The 15,654-nt window shown below is 40.7% G+C and overlaps 2 protein-coding genes across 2 annotated transcripts; both read left to right on the plus strand.

Annotated features, from left to right (window-relative positions):
- The first annotated feature begins 662 nt into the window (after window positions 1-662).
- On the plus strand, window positions 663-1,763 carry LOC137272040 (histamine H3 receptor-like). Its single transcript, XM_067804412.1, has one exon. It carries the CDS (start codon window positions 663-665, stop codon window positions 1,761-1,763), a length of 1,101 nt encoding a protein of 366 aa, XP_067660513.1.
- A 10,028-nt stretch (window positions 1,764-11,791) lies between these two features.
- Window positions 11,792-13,009, plus strand: LOC137272041 (histamine H3 receptor-like). The gene has a single exon (XM_067804413.1). The coding sequence runs from the start codon at window positions 11,792-11,794 to the stop codon at window positions 13,007-13,009; it is 1,218 nt and encodes a 405-aa protein (XP_067660514.1).
- The last annotated feature ends 2,645 nt before the right edge of the window (window positions 13,010-15,654 follow it).

Below are 15,654 nucleotides of genomic sequence, written 5' to 3' on the forward strand. Positions count from 1 at the left end.
GAGAACATTTGGGGGATGATGAAGGAATGTGTGAATCAAAAGGGGTTGACAAAAATTGAAGACATGAAGAGAGAAGTGGTCCGATACTGGGACAGCATAACTCACGAGACACTAACCTCTCTGATAGGAAGTATGCCTACCCGTCTTAGACTGTGCCGTGAAGCTCAAGGAGACTTGATAAAATATTAAATTGTTACCTACACAACATGAAAAGGTCAGTTCACTTTCACAATACATTCAATTTTATCTGATTTGTTCTCGTTTAATAATATGAAATGCTTTAGCTATTCTCAATAATTTTGAACCATACTGTATATGTCACAGTCCACCCAGCTGTGAATTGGGTATCCCGTTAGGATGAGAGTGTCACAACAAAACTCGGTGCGCCTAGTGGCAGCAAGTGTTGTATACTCTCCAGGGAGATTGATAATACGATGTGACGCTGAGACTGACATCCAATGATCGAGGGAACCATATGCCAGCGCCTTGAGCAAGCACAAGATGCATGGATATGTTTGCTATTTAAATATCCTGTAATAAAAAAATGTCAGGTGTGTCTGTTCTAAGCACTTGTCTTGACATGTTTCAGATTACAGAGGTCCATGTTCATCATGACAGTACTGCTCGTCTCGTCATCCCTTAGTAACAATTTCAATGTAACCATGACGACAGAACGTGCTGGAGATGACAGTAGTGTCGAGGAAGCGATCCTTCCCTGGGCACGTGGAGTCGGAGGAATTGGAATGAGCGTTCTGATACTGCTTGCTGTGGTCGGCAACCTCCTTGTCATCATCTCCTACTTCAGAGACAAACAACTACAAACTGTCCACAACCTCTACATCCTCAATCTGGCTATAGCAGATCTCTTCATCGGAGCCATCAGCATGATCTTCTATGCAGATTTTACGCTCAAGTCCTGGAATTGGGTGTTTGGTCGGGTTTTCTGCAAGATATGGTGCGTTAACGATTATACAATGTGCCTGATGTCTGTACTGCTAATGCTCCTTCTGAGTCTTGACAGAGTCATCCTTCTCAGAAATGGAGCCGAGTATATCGTCAAAGAAACCAAGAAGGTGGCACTGGTGAAGATAGGTATTGCTTGGGTCATAGCGTTTGGGATATATGGACCTTGTGTGATCTTCTGGGACATCGCAAGAGGGCACAGTGTCGTTGAAGATGGAGACTGTGAAGCTGAATTCTTCGGCGATGTCTACTTCAGTGCCTATTCGACTGTGTGCGAGCTGGTTATCCCTTTTGTTACACTCTGTGCACTAAACATCCTTGTTTTTCTTGCAATTAGAAAAAGACTGAAGTTATTTGACAAGAGCACAAAGGCTAAAGTATCTCCAATCAACGAAACCAAAGGGGCAAACAAAGAAGTCACGACCATTTCAAAAACAGAGTTTGAAAGGTCAGCTCTTCAAGACTCGCCCCAAACCCAACCAAACATTCCCGGACAGAGAAACGAAAATAGGCTGCCTCAAGCTAAACATACGTCTGACAGAAAGGACGTCAAAGCAGCTAAATCCTTGGCAGTTTTGCTTGCAGCGTTCCTTCTAACTTGGGCCCCGTACACCATAGCTAATTTCATCTCCTCACGGTGTGACGGCTGCATCAACAATCATCTGTATGAGTTCTTCACCTGGCTCTTGTGGGCAAAGTCTTCCATCAATCCTTTTCTATATGCTTCGCAGAGTAGGCGGTTCAAGGATAACTTCTACAGGCTCCTACCTTTCCTCAAATTCTGCAGCATAAGAAAATGAAATAGGCTGGGAAAACATCATCATGCCTTGACATAATCTACAGTTAATACCTGGATAGAATATAGAAGGTCAGTACAAAGGATACCGAGCTCTGACTGTCCTCGGAAACAATTTCCGTTTGATTCAGAGGTGAAAATAGGTGTTTTATTCACAGGTTACCTGCATGATAACATTTAACGTTTGTCTCAGGTGTTGTATGGTACTTTTCTCATGTGCTTTTCAAATTTTTCGTATCACAGATTCTAATAGATTATGATGTTCTTTTCTCAAATATAACACAAAATATCGTCAGTTCAAAAGAATATCCATTCACAAGAATAAGCAGAAGAGGAAACCCAGAAAATTCTCTATGTTCACCCTCTTTTGAGTCTACAGAAACAAATTTCGTTTGGTGCAAAGGGAAAATAGCTGTGATAAGTATCTAAATGGATTACTGAAAATCAGGTGTTTACGAAAAGGGAAAGCATGCACATCCCTATCGGTAGTATACCTACCAGCTACCAGTTACACATACACAAAACTATTAGTGAAAGTGAATATTTTTGCAGCTTAATCAGCCATTTTGTAGTGAACATTCCTCGCAATGATGCCTTCTTTATCACAGTTCACCACTATAAAGTCACACAGATCATTATGCCACAGAACACATGACACCTTAATCAGACAGACATATGCACAAAAGTCCACTAGTACAAAACATAAAAGACATTTTATTCTTATCGCGTTGTTTGCCCAAAATGTATTGTTGCGTGAACTTTGAACATTTGGTAACTACAAATTCGAAGAGATGGGTTCCCAGTGTTCAGAGCGAATAGCAAATACTAAATGAGAGTGAAAACAATCGTTATTCCATAATCACATGGTACGTTTCTTAAGTCTGAGCAAATACAGCGTTATATTTTTAAAACCACCATGATTCATTTACAAACATGTTGTCATATTATTGTACGCGGTTCACTGTGTCATCCATTGAATTTACTCGTTGGCTTTTTGTACTATATACATTATCTGTTGTACGCCGCATGTGTGGGGAGATAAACTTTGTGTGTTTTCAGTATAGCACAAGTAACCTCTTTGGTGAGTGAGTTTACTTGATTTGTTGGAATATGTGTTTGATTACAGGAACAACGAGAATATTCTTATGACGAATAATGGCGGTTTATGTCATTGAATAATGTTTTTTTATCAGTAAGTGTTCTTCTCATACATACAAGGTGTGTAGTACAGGTAATTGCCAATTAAAGAGGAGGTAAGGTTTGTATTCTACACACATCGCAGAAACAGTTGACGTCACAGTCACCAGTCAGCTACGGAAAAATACTAAAACTTCTCAGTGAATGAGTTTCCTTTTACTCCGTACTCAGCAATATTCCACCTATACGGCGGCTGTCTGCAAATAATCGAGTCTGGACCAGACAATCCAGTGATCAACAGCAGGAGCATCGATCTGCGCTCTTGGAAACCGACGACATCATGTGTCAACCATGCCTGACCACCCGATCTCGTTAGTCGCCTTTTACGACAAGCATAGACACCTTTTATGGGAAGCATAGGTGGCTGTAAGGCCTATTCTGTCCCGGACCTTCACTGGTCTAAAACGTTTCAGGCGGGTTGTACCCAAGTATTCACGCATTCTTTGAACAGCTTAAAAACCAAACGTGTTCGTTTACTTCTGTGATTGACATTCTTCAATTTGAGATGATACACGACTTCTGTATACTGTATTGGTGACGTTTCGATATAGATTCTGATGTCGTTGTGAAGGAAGTAAAGACGTTGTATGGCTATGAAAGGTTTGTCCTCATTCTTCATGTTCATTTAAATATCTATGGTAATATTTAGTTATACTGCCTCGCTACCAATGAATGCGCCTGAATTCCTTTTAAGAAATACATATTGGCCATATAGACTCTGATAATTATTAGGGACCAGTCAGAATCGTGTACGAAGGAGCAATGATGATGTACTGAAAACCCATTTCTTTTCATAACATACATGTATGCTACACAATCGGGTAAATGGCTTATAGGAATCGCGTGGTTTAAAATGATAATAGAGCTAATATCAATTAATAAATTTGAGTAAATCGATAAAAAGGGAATCAATTGATGGGAAGTCAATTTCCCATATGGATTGACTATGACACGACAATGACCACTGGTGCTGAAAGAAATGTGAGAATGTGCAAGAAAACACTTTTACATTTCAGTCAATCCTCCACAAAATGCCTCTGTATGTTTCGTGTGTGGTGTTTGATCTTGGTGTTTGTTGATGTCTATTTGATCACTCGGGAGATAACATTGGTTCATATATTTTGAGGTGGTTAGTCGCTGATAATTTAATGCTAGTTATGATTAAAATCCGTTTTTGTAAACGACCTGTCTCCAGTGTATGCATTAAATGTTCAGTGATCCAGTCAAATCAGTCTTCGTTCATTCGACCATTGCATCGAAGAATGCTTGCTTCGTAATGTCCAAATCTCATCTGACCATCTCGTGGGTGTTTGTTATAAACGGTTGGTTGATAAGCACAGTATCAAAATTATAGAAACCCTTTTATTTCTGTTTCTTTGAGAATGTTGACATATTAATGTGACAAATTTATTTCTCAGTACGAGGGATGTCCCAAAAGTGGTCGACCTCATCTGGACAAATATTAAAATGCAACTCTTTTTTATGTTTTATTCTTCTACATATCATCTGTCAAGCTCAAGCATATTGTTTTACCTTGTTCCAGCCTCACGATCCCTGTTTTGTTTGACTTTTTACCCTAGTACCCCCCCAAAAACGCAAACTCACTAGTTTCAGGAAACAAAACATGAAAGAAACGGTCAGTTTGAGTGTTTGAGATAAGCAGGTGTCCTCTAGAACCAAACGTAGATATTAAAGTGCATAAAATGCAATTTGAAACTACAATCGCTTGTTAAAGTGACAGACCCCAAGATGTATACTGACAGAGCTTGTTTTGGAGACACTGCCCAGCCCAAATTTCAGATGACGTAATCCAAAGGTCATAACGTATATAATGTTTTCGCTTATTCATGCATGATACCAAGGGTTCCAACGAAATATTGAATGGTCACACATATGTCAGCTCTTTGTAAACAGTGCCATCTTGAATGTCTGGTCAAAATGTTTTTGAAAATGGGGGTTTAAAAACGTCTAAATATAAATCAAGCAATCGAAATCTTTGAATGGTGATTATGACGTGAAGTCATCCATACTATACTGAACATATTTGTTATCATATTATCTCAGCGCATTACCCAAGAGGTACCAAAGGACATATTGTTTTCACTTTCTGCAATGTTTAAAGAAATATAACACCCCGGTGTGTTGTGACAAATATCTCGTTAACCACTTTAACTATAAATGTGAAATTCTGGATATGGGTTTGCTAATGATTCCTCCAAAATAAAAAGGAAGGTTTTCTAGCATTGCACACCGATAATATAGTGAGGCCGACCACTTTTTGGACACTCATCGTAAAGTACAGATTGTAGTACACTTTCAAGAATGCGAATCCACACTCTCAGAATTTGAGTTTGGTTTCCAGTTTTACGCCGCACTCAGTAGTATTCAAGCTATATGGCGGTTGTCTGTAAATAATCTCACCTGGGCGAGACAATGCGGTGATCAACAGCATGGACATCTATCTACATACCAGGGAATCGATGACATGTGGCAATCAAGACAGCGACTCTCCTCACCCGATCCCATTAGTCAGCAAGTATGGTTTACTGAAGATCAATTGTAACTCAGATCTTCACGGGTCCACTCACAGAGGGAGCCACCAGCACATACACTCAGCCATCTGACCCACTCAGCCTCTACAGCGTCCACAAATCTGGAAGCCTGAATGCTATTTGATCACGTAGTTTGTGGATCATACGTTAATCTGACCTTGTCTAATTGTTTTTGTGTATTAATTGTTTGAAGGGGGCTATTCGGTAGCCATGTGGTTAAAATGTTCGCTCGTTACGCCAAAGACCTGGGTTCGATTCCCAAAATGTTTACAATATGAGAAGCCCATTTCTTGTGCCCCCCGCAGAGATATTGCTGGAGTATTGATAAAGACGGCGCAAAAATCGCTCACGATTTTGTTTGAAGTAATTCTGATGTTCAAATGCTGCCAATTATATTTTAGAGTCCCAAGAGTCTCACGTTAGTTCATCACGAAAGTATACGACCTCCAAACAAATAAAAGGTTTTATCAATATTCTCATTGATTACGGAAACCCGTTTCCAAATAGATATCATGGCAGACCGATGTTTAGCAAAGAATTTTTCTCGCACTACAAATGATCCTCATTAAACATAGATACCCTGCCATGTTAACAAATCACGATACATTACCTGTGTGACGTAGAAAATGCCAATCGGCTCATCGCTGCTTACGTCAAACAACTGAAGCACGAGAACTGACTCAGCATCTAAACGCTACACACGGAAGCATGCGTGTACATGTTATAAGCGTGTAACTAGACTTCTTGTCACGCATCTGGAATTGTGAGAGAGGGTTGCTTGTTTCCATTATTGTGTACAACCAAGGTGACCGGAAATGATGAATGAATATTACCTAACGGCGCAGTGATCGGATAGGAAGCAGTCGTCCAGGGAAGAGCAAACAACTGTTCTGGTATTTACTTTTCTTATATTTCTTACCCAGGTTTTACCTTTCTTACTTCAGAGAGTGACCGACCGTTGGTTTTGATGAAATATATAGTGGCGGCCTGTTAGGCCATCCATATCTGTTTGTGGTTTTCACGTTCCCATCCACCAACAAACCAGGTAGGCGATAATATTAAAAAGTATAACATTTATTGTCTCACTCTGACATTATCCCACATTGGACTCTACCCAAACAGCCAAACAGAATTGGAATCCGTACGTTACTACGAATATTTATTTTGTAAATTAAATTAAGTAATGTTACATTCTTAAGACCAGTAATATCGCCTTTTGCACATGTAAATATATAACCCACAAAGTACACACGGTGACTGGTACAGTCCACACTTAAAAATACTAGCTTTATGGCTAAAATATAACCGATGCGACGATAAATGTTTAACTCACTCGCTCCACTGCATTGCCATTTAAACATATTTTGATATCATTTGGCATATTCAAAGGTTTGTTTTAATGAAATATAGGAATCACTTTCAAACAGTGATACTTGGGGGTCTGGAAATTCTGTGACTATCCAGCACCACCACAAACACTTGCACGTGAAAAATAGAAATGATCAGTCGTAAATGTTGGCGTCGATGGACCAAATTTAGTAATGTCCATCACATATCACAAAAATTCTGTTTGATGGCTTCGTTCAAGCTGTGAACCTTGATCAAAACAATTTGTAGCAAGTTCCGCAACTGCGTTAAAATTTTGATTCTCATTCAAAGGTTGTGGACGGTAGACAGCAATGGCTGGAGTTGTTGAAATATTGCCCAACTTAATGTAACAGTTGACTGTTGACTATTGGAAAGATGAACCTATTCATCTTATAATAAACTGACGGGCAAACGAAACTATACCAAATTTCGGATTCCAATATTTTGACCGTTTTAACTGAATTTTGTTTCCAGATTACATAAACATATCACAAACAACACAACATTTGAGCACGAGTTATGTGAAAAGGCACTGGTTCCTGCGAAAATCAGTTTTTATGATGACAAATGTAATGCACGAGCATCACATGATGGAAACGGTAATGGACGTGAACACCCTGCAGTCAGTATTCCAAGACCATAAACAAGAAGATTACTTCAACTGACATGCCCAGATTAACTGAAGAGCATCGCGAGAGGGCTATTGGTATGCTCCAACTGGGGGCCAGGAATCATCATGTGGCAAGAATCTTTGGTTGAACTCGAACAACAATAACAAGGCTGCAGATAAGACTGGGCAAACAGAAAGCACTGCTGACAGATCAAGGAACGGCAGGCCACGAGCTACCACAGACAGTGAAGACCGCTACCTGCGTGTATTGCATCTTCGTAATCGCTTCATCACTGTGACGTCATCAGCAGCACCATCGTTGAATCATGTGGTCAGTCGATGAACAGTTACCAGACGACTGAGACATTATGGTATTTGTGCTTATCGACCATTCCGTGATGACCTTGACCCCTTGCCATCGACGTGACAGACTGAGGTGAACCCGCACTGTGCAGCATTGGCTGAACAGGAATTGGCAACGAATTCTGTTCACTGAAGGAAGCCGTTTTCTCTGATTCCGTGCAGATGGTCTGGTTCGAATCTACCGTCGTAGAGGTGACAGAACAGCACCCCGCATCATTCAAGAGACGATTCCTTTTAGTGGAGGGAGTGTTACTGTCTGAAGCAGCATGTGCAGGGATTTCTACAGCATACTAACGTGAATATTTTGACATGGCCAGTTCGATCCCCACACCTTTCGCCGATTGAACACTTGTGGGATCACCTAGACAGACAAATTCGTTCACTTAACCCACTACCTGCAAATCGTCAAGACTTTGTAAATGCATTGATAGTGGAGTGGCAGGCCATTGGAAACAACGTTATTGGGCGATTAATTAACTCTGTTAGACGTCATGTTCAAGCATGCATCGCTGCTTATGGAGGACATGCCCATTACTGACATTGAACTGTGTCTGATGATGACTCCTCTGATCTGATCTGATCTGATCTTTTCAACAAGCTCCAACAGGTCGCTGCAAATTTACAAATCACACCTTCTTCAACTTCTGTACATTTCTAATGTCAACCCCAAATGATGTAAATGTTATGAATATCCATTGACAAATGAGTGGGTGAACAATGAATTACACAACCTTTGGCATATATTTCCCAGAGACATATATTTATGTTATATTTTCCCAAAGACATATTTGTGTTGGTACGGTTTTTTGACCCGTCAGTTTAGTATTATAGGTGTTTTCCTTTTATTCTGATCTTCTAAGAGGCTCTTTCTCTGATATCATTCATGTTCAGATGAACACGATGAACGTGGCCATATGTAAGATCATGTAAGAATATCGACTAGACGCTTTTAACGTGAAACTACAAAGCCAAACTACAATGTGTACATTAACGAATTCAGCATTTGGTACAAACAAATGAACTCATGTTTCGTGTATCCCCCATTACACGGGCCTTGTCTTCCTGCACTACAGTCAACAATCTTCGATAATTCGACAAAATTCTTCAGAAAACACACACTCTAAATCCTCTCTTCACTATAAAGATCAGCGTCTGGAATAGGTATCATTTCAGGCTTTCGCTGGATATTAAATAGACACATCGTGACATAAATCGAATATTGTTCAAGTCCATCTCATTTACGCTCTTGACTGCACAAAAAATTTATTTGTTTTGCTGTCAAACATCTTCATGTGTCTAGTTTGTCCTAATGATTAGGCTGCATAAGAAAATAAATGTGTCTCGTGACATTTTTTTTCCAAAGTGACGAGAGCGGTAGGACATATTTGTAAAGTTTTGATAGGAAAAGTGTGACGGGGGAGGAACACATTTTTATTTCACTCAGAAACACAGCTTGGGAAGTTTAGTACGTGTTAATGAGCTGAAGATTCAGTCTCACTCGTTCTTACAGACACTCATTCTTGTAGTGGACAAACTGATGATAGGGAGCGGCCACGTCAAACCTATGTTTTTAATGACAAAAAAAACTTGTCATGCGCACAAATAAAAGTGACGCGCCGATGCCCAAGAAACATTTCACTTATTTATTTAGCCTTACCTTCCGCGCGTTCCATGTATACAATACAAGTCAGCTGAAACGGATATTGGGTGACAAGAGCAAAAACACTATAATTTGGCCCTAAAACACAAGACTGTTATTTCTTTGCAGCTCAATGGAAATCTATATTGTACAAACGGGAGGAAAGGCTTTATGGTCCTAGCAAGTGGAAATCCGCCTATCCTTTTTTATAATCAATAAATTGTATTGATGAAGAGAGAGAAACGGGTACTACGCATTAAGAGGTAGCATTAGGCGGAATACTGTTGCATCAAAGTGTTTGTTTTTGATAGATATATCTCTCAGGATGCTTGTCTCTCCGGACGTTTCAGCGATCTAGTCACGTAGGCCCTTCCAAACAGTGAGGTAAGATTTCGGTTTGAGTTTTGTTTGAAATTCGCCATCCTGGGGCATTGTTAAAAGATGTCACTTGACACCGGACATAGTGAAATAATGTGTATTTTGTATTTCGACATTAAAACAACCGAAAGTGAACACTGACATGATTATATATTCATCGCATCTTGTGTTTTCGTTTGCTTACTTTACAACATTTTTTATTTCAAAATAAAGTTTCAACCAGTCTAAACAGACTTCGACTGTTTAAAAGTGGTATTATGTCAGCATTCCGTTTCTTGGGACTCTTCCAGTTTTGTATAATTCAAAAGTTCACGTTTTTGAATAACAATTACACTGTAAAAAGATCCATGGAATTTGGGGAAACGATCCTCCAGCACATAACAAATGTTTAAAGTGCAGCTTTAGACACATATCTGATGCCTAATAAGGCCTATTGGTTACAGCGTTCGCTCGTCATGCAGACTTCGACTGTTTAAAAGTGGTATTATGTCAGCATTCCGTTTCTTGGGACTCTTCCAGTTTTGTATAATTCAAAAGTTCACGTTTTTGAATAACAATTACACTGTAAAAAGATCCATGGAATTTGGGGAAACGATCCTCCAGCACATAACAAATGTTTAAAGTGCAGCTTTAGACACATATCTGATGCCTAATAAGGCCTATTGGTTACAGCGTTCGCTCGTCATGCTGAAGATCCGGGTTCGATTCCATACGTGGGCACAATGTCCCCCTGCCGTGATATTGCTGGAATATTGTTAGAAGCGGCGTAAAACTAAACTGTCTTAGTCAGATGCCTAATGTGTAAGCTGCCAACAGTAGTACGTCACTGTTGGATCATTTCGTGCCCTTTGGCAATCTCTCAGTCATATTGTCTCAGCACGCATAAATCTGTGTTAAACAACAATTACATTTGAAAATAATATGTTTTGCAGGCAAGACCACATGCATCTAACCTTATTCATTTGTTCAGGGACTTGTTGTAGTCTCGATTGCCAAAATGTCCAGTATATGTGTTGCTATGCACTAAAGTTGTATGTATATGGTTAACATGCAAAGGTGGACGCCACAATATCATATCCATCCGTAGCGAGCAGGCAACCAAGGTAGAAACTGCTTGTTTTAATCGCTACCAGCTACGACACATCACACAGCTACACTGCAGAGTACCCGTGAAGGTCCCGGGGTAGAATATGCCTTCAGCAACCCATGCTTGCCATAAAAGCTGATTATGCTTGTCGTAAGAGGCGACTAACGGGATCGGGTAGTCAGGCTTGCTGACTTGGTTGGCACATGTCATCGGTTCCCAATTGCGCAGATCGATGCTCATGTTGTTGATCACTGGATTGTCTGGTCGAGACTCGATTATTTTACAGACCGCCGCCATATACATGTAGCTGGAATATTGCTGAGTGTGGCGTAAAACTAGACTCACTCACTCACTCACTCACTACACTGCAGAGGTTACAAGCGAGGTACAGAAGAGCCATTTCTCCGATGCCATTCTTTAAGGAACACGGGAAATGCCTGTCCAATGCGAATCGTAATCTTTCTCATGTAGCAGGAACAATTCAGTCATGAGTTCTAGCTAACGTGTGTGATAGTATCAGTGTTTTGGTTTCCCATCATGTTATCTCAAAACATATTGGAAACCGTTTCCCTTATCCGTTGCTAATTACTGACATAATAACAAAACTTCTAGCACAAAGAAAGTGCATCTTTATATCTGCAAGAAGTTATGCAATTGTCATCGTTTTGTTATCGCATTTATTAATTCATTTAAGTTATTTTGTTACTTCATAATTTCTCGTCATAATCGGTACGATTTATAATAGGAATTTTAAATATAGTATGTTTAATGTTTGCTGATTCCTTTTATTCCCCTTACTTTGGTTAAAAGATTGCCCGAGGAACCTTTGAAGATCATCATGGCAATGCCCCAAGCGTTCTCCACACCAGACAATCCCAGCATAACGACATCAACTGAAGCTACTGTAAACGAAGATAGTGAATGGTACATCCCTCCTTGGGCACTTGGGATAGGGGGTGTTGGAATGTGTGTTTTGATACTGCTTGGTGTGGTCGGCAACCTCCTTGTCATCATCTCCTACTTCAAAGACAAACAACTACAAACTGTCCACAACCTCTACATCCTCAATCTGGCTATAGCAGATCTCTTCATCGGAGCCATCAGCATGATCTTCTATGCAGATTTTACGCTCAAGTCCTGGAACTGGGTTTTTGGTCGAGTGTTCTGCAAGATGTGGTGCGTTAACGATTATACAATGTGCCTGATGTCTGTACTGCTAATTCTCCTTCTGAGTCTTGACAGAGTCATCCTTCTCAGAAATGGAGCCGAGTATATCGTCAAAGAAACCAAGAAGGTGGCACTGGTGAAGATAGGTATTGCCTGGGTCATAGCGTTTGGATTTTATGGACCTTGTGTGATCTTCTGGGACATCGCAAGAGGGCACAGTGTCGTAGAAGATGGAGACTGTGAAGCCGAGTTCATTCTGAATGTCAATTTTACTCTTATCACAGCAGTATTCGAACTGACTCTCCCTTTCGTTGGTCTCAGCTGCCTCAATTACTTGGTGTTTGTAGCTATTAGGAAAAGGTTACAAATCTTCCCCAAAGGGAATCATTCCATGGATGTACGCGCAAAGCATCTTTATACAAATCAAAATACATTCATTCCTAATGGAAAGCTAAAAGAAGGGGATAGAAACATTCCCCGAGGAAAGTTGGATAAAGGGAAAGCTTCTCCTCATTCAGAAGGAGGAGCCGTCAGTGTGATTATTTTACCCAAGGAACAAATGGAGGATAAAGTACATCACGAAACAAACAAAAACGTAATCACATCGAAACAAACGACAGCCAGAAAGGATCTGAAGGCAGCGAAGTCTTTGGCTGTGCTTGTAATAACCTTCTTCATCTGTTGGGCTCCCTATACCATCTCCACTGTCGCACTCGCTCAGTGTGACGACTGTTTGAACAAGCATGTGTACGAATTCTTCACGTGGCTCTTGTGGGCAAAATCATCCATCAATCCCTTTCTTTATGCGTCTCAGAGTAAGACATTTCAGAGGAATTTCATCCGACTTCTCCCCGTTCTGAAATTCTGCGTCAAGAAAGATTCTGAATAACTACTTTAGGCTACAATATGTGCTTCAGAGACGGAAACGACAAAAATATTCCCATAGCCTAGAAAATCTGAAAGCGGTCCATTGACTGATATGATGTGCGGTCCCATTTAAACTTTATCATCAACCAGTGCTAATGAATCTTATCTAGATATTGATATTCGCGAAAAGGTGGGAGTGTTACTCTCAGTCGTTGGTCACACAAACACAATCAGAGGCAACACTGCAAACACATTTGTTTGTTTCTTTATACATTCATAGTGCATTGGTGTGGTCTTTTGTCAGTGCATTGGTGTGGTCTTTTGTCAATGCAAGCTTCTCTTGACAGTATCAAGAATCAGAATAGTGGCCTATGAATAACCGAATTAAGACCTGATAATCCAGTGAGCATCGATCTACCATGGCATCTGTCAACCAAGTCGGCGAACCTGACCATCCGATCCTCTTGCAGGTGTAGGTGAAGGCGTGGGTGTAATGTACTTCATTTGTCTGCACCAGTAGAAACATCGTTAGGAAAGTGTTTCGTTTTCTGGCCAAGATGAAGATGAACCACTGCATGTTGTCAAACGAATACGAGTTTTACATTGTCTTTACTGGCACATTCTCACTGTCTGTTGTGTCACCAATCCATTCATCATCGAACACAGTGAATAATGGTTGTAGCTTAAAAGATGAGCGAAAGGATTTGTGCTGATAAACCAATGTAAAACAATGTTTTGGTCATTGCATTCGTCATTAGCGCCGTGTGATTGTCCTTGTTACAACGTTAACTTACTTTAGTGTGTCTGTATTTAGATATCAGTGACTCATGACATCATATCAAAGTGTCTTCTGTCAGCTTTATATATAAATAAATTAAATATAAATGGGTTTCTTGGATTGTATTTTGACAATCACTGTGTTTCGATATTTCGTTTTCAACACTCACGATGTCCCTTGTCATTGTTATTATTATGTTTTACAGATTAGGATAGATATGCAGCAGAGAGGATTCGGGTGATCCTGCCACAGTCAGGCCAGTAAGGCTCATCATCAGCTCACGGCCCTCGCCCCCTCTACATGCAGTCTAGACAGTGAATGGGACTTCTCCCAGGAAACACTGCCTAGTCGAATCCACCAAGAACTTCCCGGAGAATATGTAGGCTCCCCAACACTGCAGGCTTCTGCATTACCAAGATTGTCAGAAGGGCTGTGCTCCCGGTGGAGAACCCGGGCACTCTCCTGATCTGAGCCAAGGGATCAGGAGGTACCAAAGCAAGGGCACCGACAACAATGGGGAGCCAGATGACAGTGTACTTGGGATGCAAGCGAGACATTTCAAAGGCGAGGTCCGCATATTTATCACGCTTTTCCTGAATCTTGCCAATCACATTGCTGTCAAAAGGGACAGAAAATTCAATGATATAAATAATTTCATTGGCTTTATCGAAAAGGACAAGATCAGGTTTGTTGGCTGGAATTCGTCTCAGCCAGTATATTGGCCTATTCCAGAGAGGTTTAAAAGTATCATTTTCCAGGATGTCTTGGACATGTTCAGGGTCGTACCTTGGGAGTACCGTGGAAGTGACTGGCCCTGAGCAGCAAAAAGGAAGCCCTCAGTTTCACATTTGAGACCAGCCGCCTTCATCCAGGCAGAGGAGTCAGCTGGATTGCTGTTCTGTTCCAGACACTGCATGTAAACACGATGCAATGGCTTCTAGGAACAGCCTGTCCACAAATGACCGACTGTGAGCAGACCTGGTAAAGGACTTCACCCGGTTTACTCCCATTGCTGTACCGTCCAGCAGTACATCGCCACCAACAAAATCAATCTCAAATTTCAGATTGTGTCCAACAACCTTGGCACGCTTATAATAGCTGTGGAATTCCTTGCTTTCATCGTGAGTCTTGGTGTGCATCACCAGAGGATCATCCGATAAATAAATATGCGAAAAAGTACACAATAAAATTCTATCATGAAGAGCCTCCACATTAATTAAAACCCGACCTCCTGAATTGATTGGCATATATAAACGATTAAGAGAGGAACGAGCGTGGTGTGCTCTGTTAATAGACATGATCCTTCTGGTCAGGCGGTCAAGACTCTGGATGTCATGTTTGGTCTAATCCACTACTCCAAAGGAATAGGAGAGGACTGGCACTGCGAAGTATTGGTGACTTTGACCTTGTTTCGAGCATTGAAAACTCAAATTATTATCATTAGTATTATTGGATATTTATATAGCGCACACATTCACGCAACTACATCCACGCCTACAAATTTACCCGTGAGAGTCCTGGTTAGTATCGGTCTTCAGCAGCCCATGTTTGCTTTAAGAGGTGACAGATGGGATCGGACGGTGAGGCTTGCTGACTTGATTGACACAAGTCATCCTGTCCCAGTTGTAGATCGATGCTCATGCTATTGATCACAATATTGTCTTATCTCGACAGTTATATAGAGACCGGTTCTAATTAGCTGGAATATTGCTGGGTACAGCATTAAACAGCAAATATCACACTACTGGGTAGAAACACAACGTGTGACCGTATGGCGTATGGCGGCGGTCTGTAGATAATCGAGTCTGGACCATACAAACCAGGGTGAGCATCGAAAAAGATATATCTTCCATTACAAAACTTCGCCATTCGTGAAGATGTTAACTTTC

This window comes from Haliotis asinina, chromosome 2, assembly GCF_037392515.1.
Source record: "Haliotis asinina isolate JCU_RB_2024 chromosome 2, JCU_Hal_asi_v2, whole genome shotgun sequence".
Classification (NCBI taxonomy): domain Eukaryota; kingdom Metazoa; phylum Mollusca; class Gastropoda; order Lepetellida; family Haliotidae; genus Haliotis; species Haliotis asinina.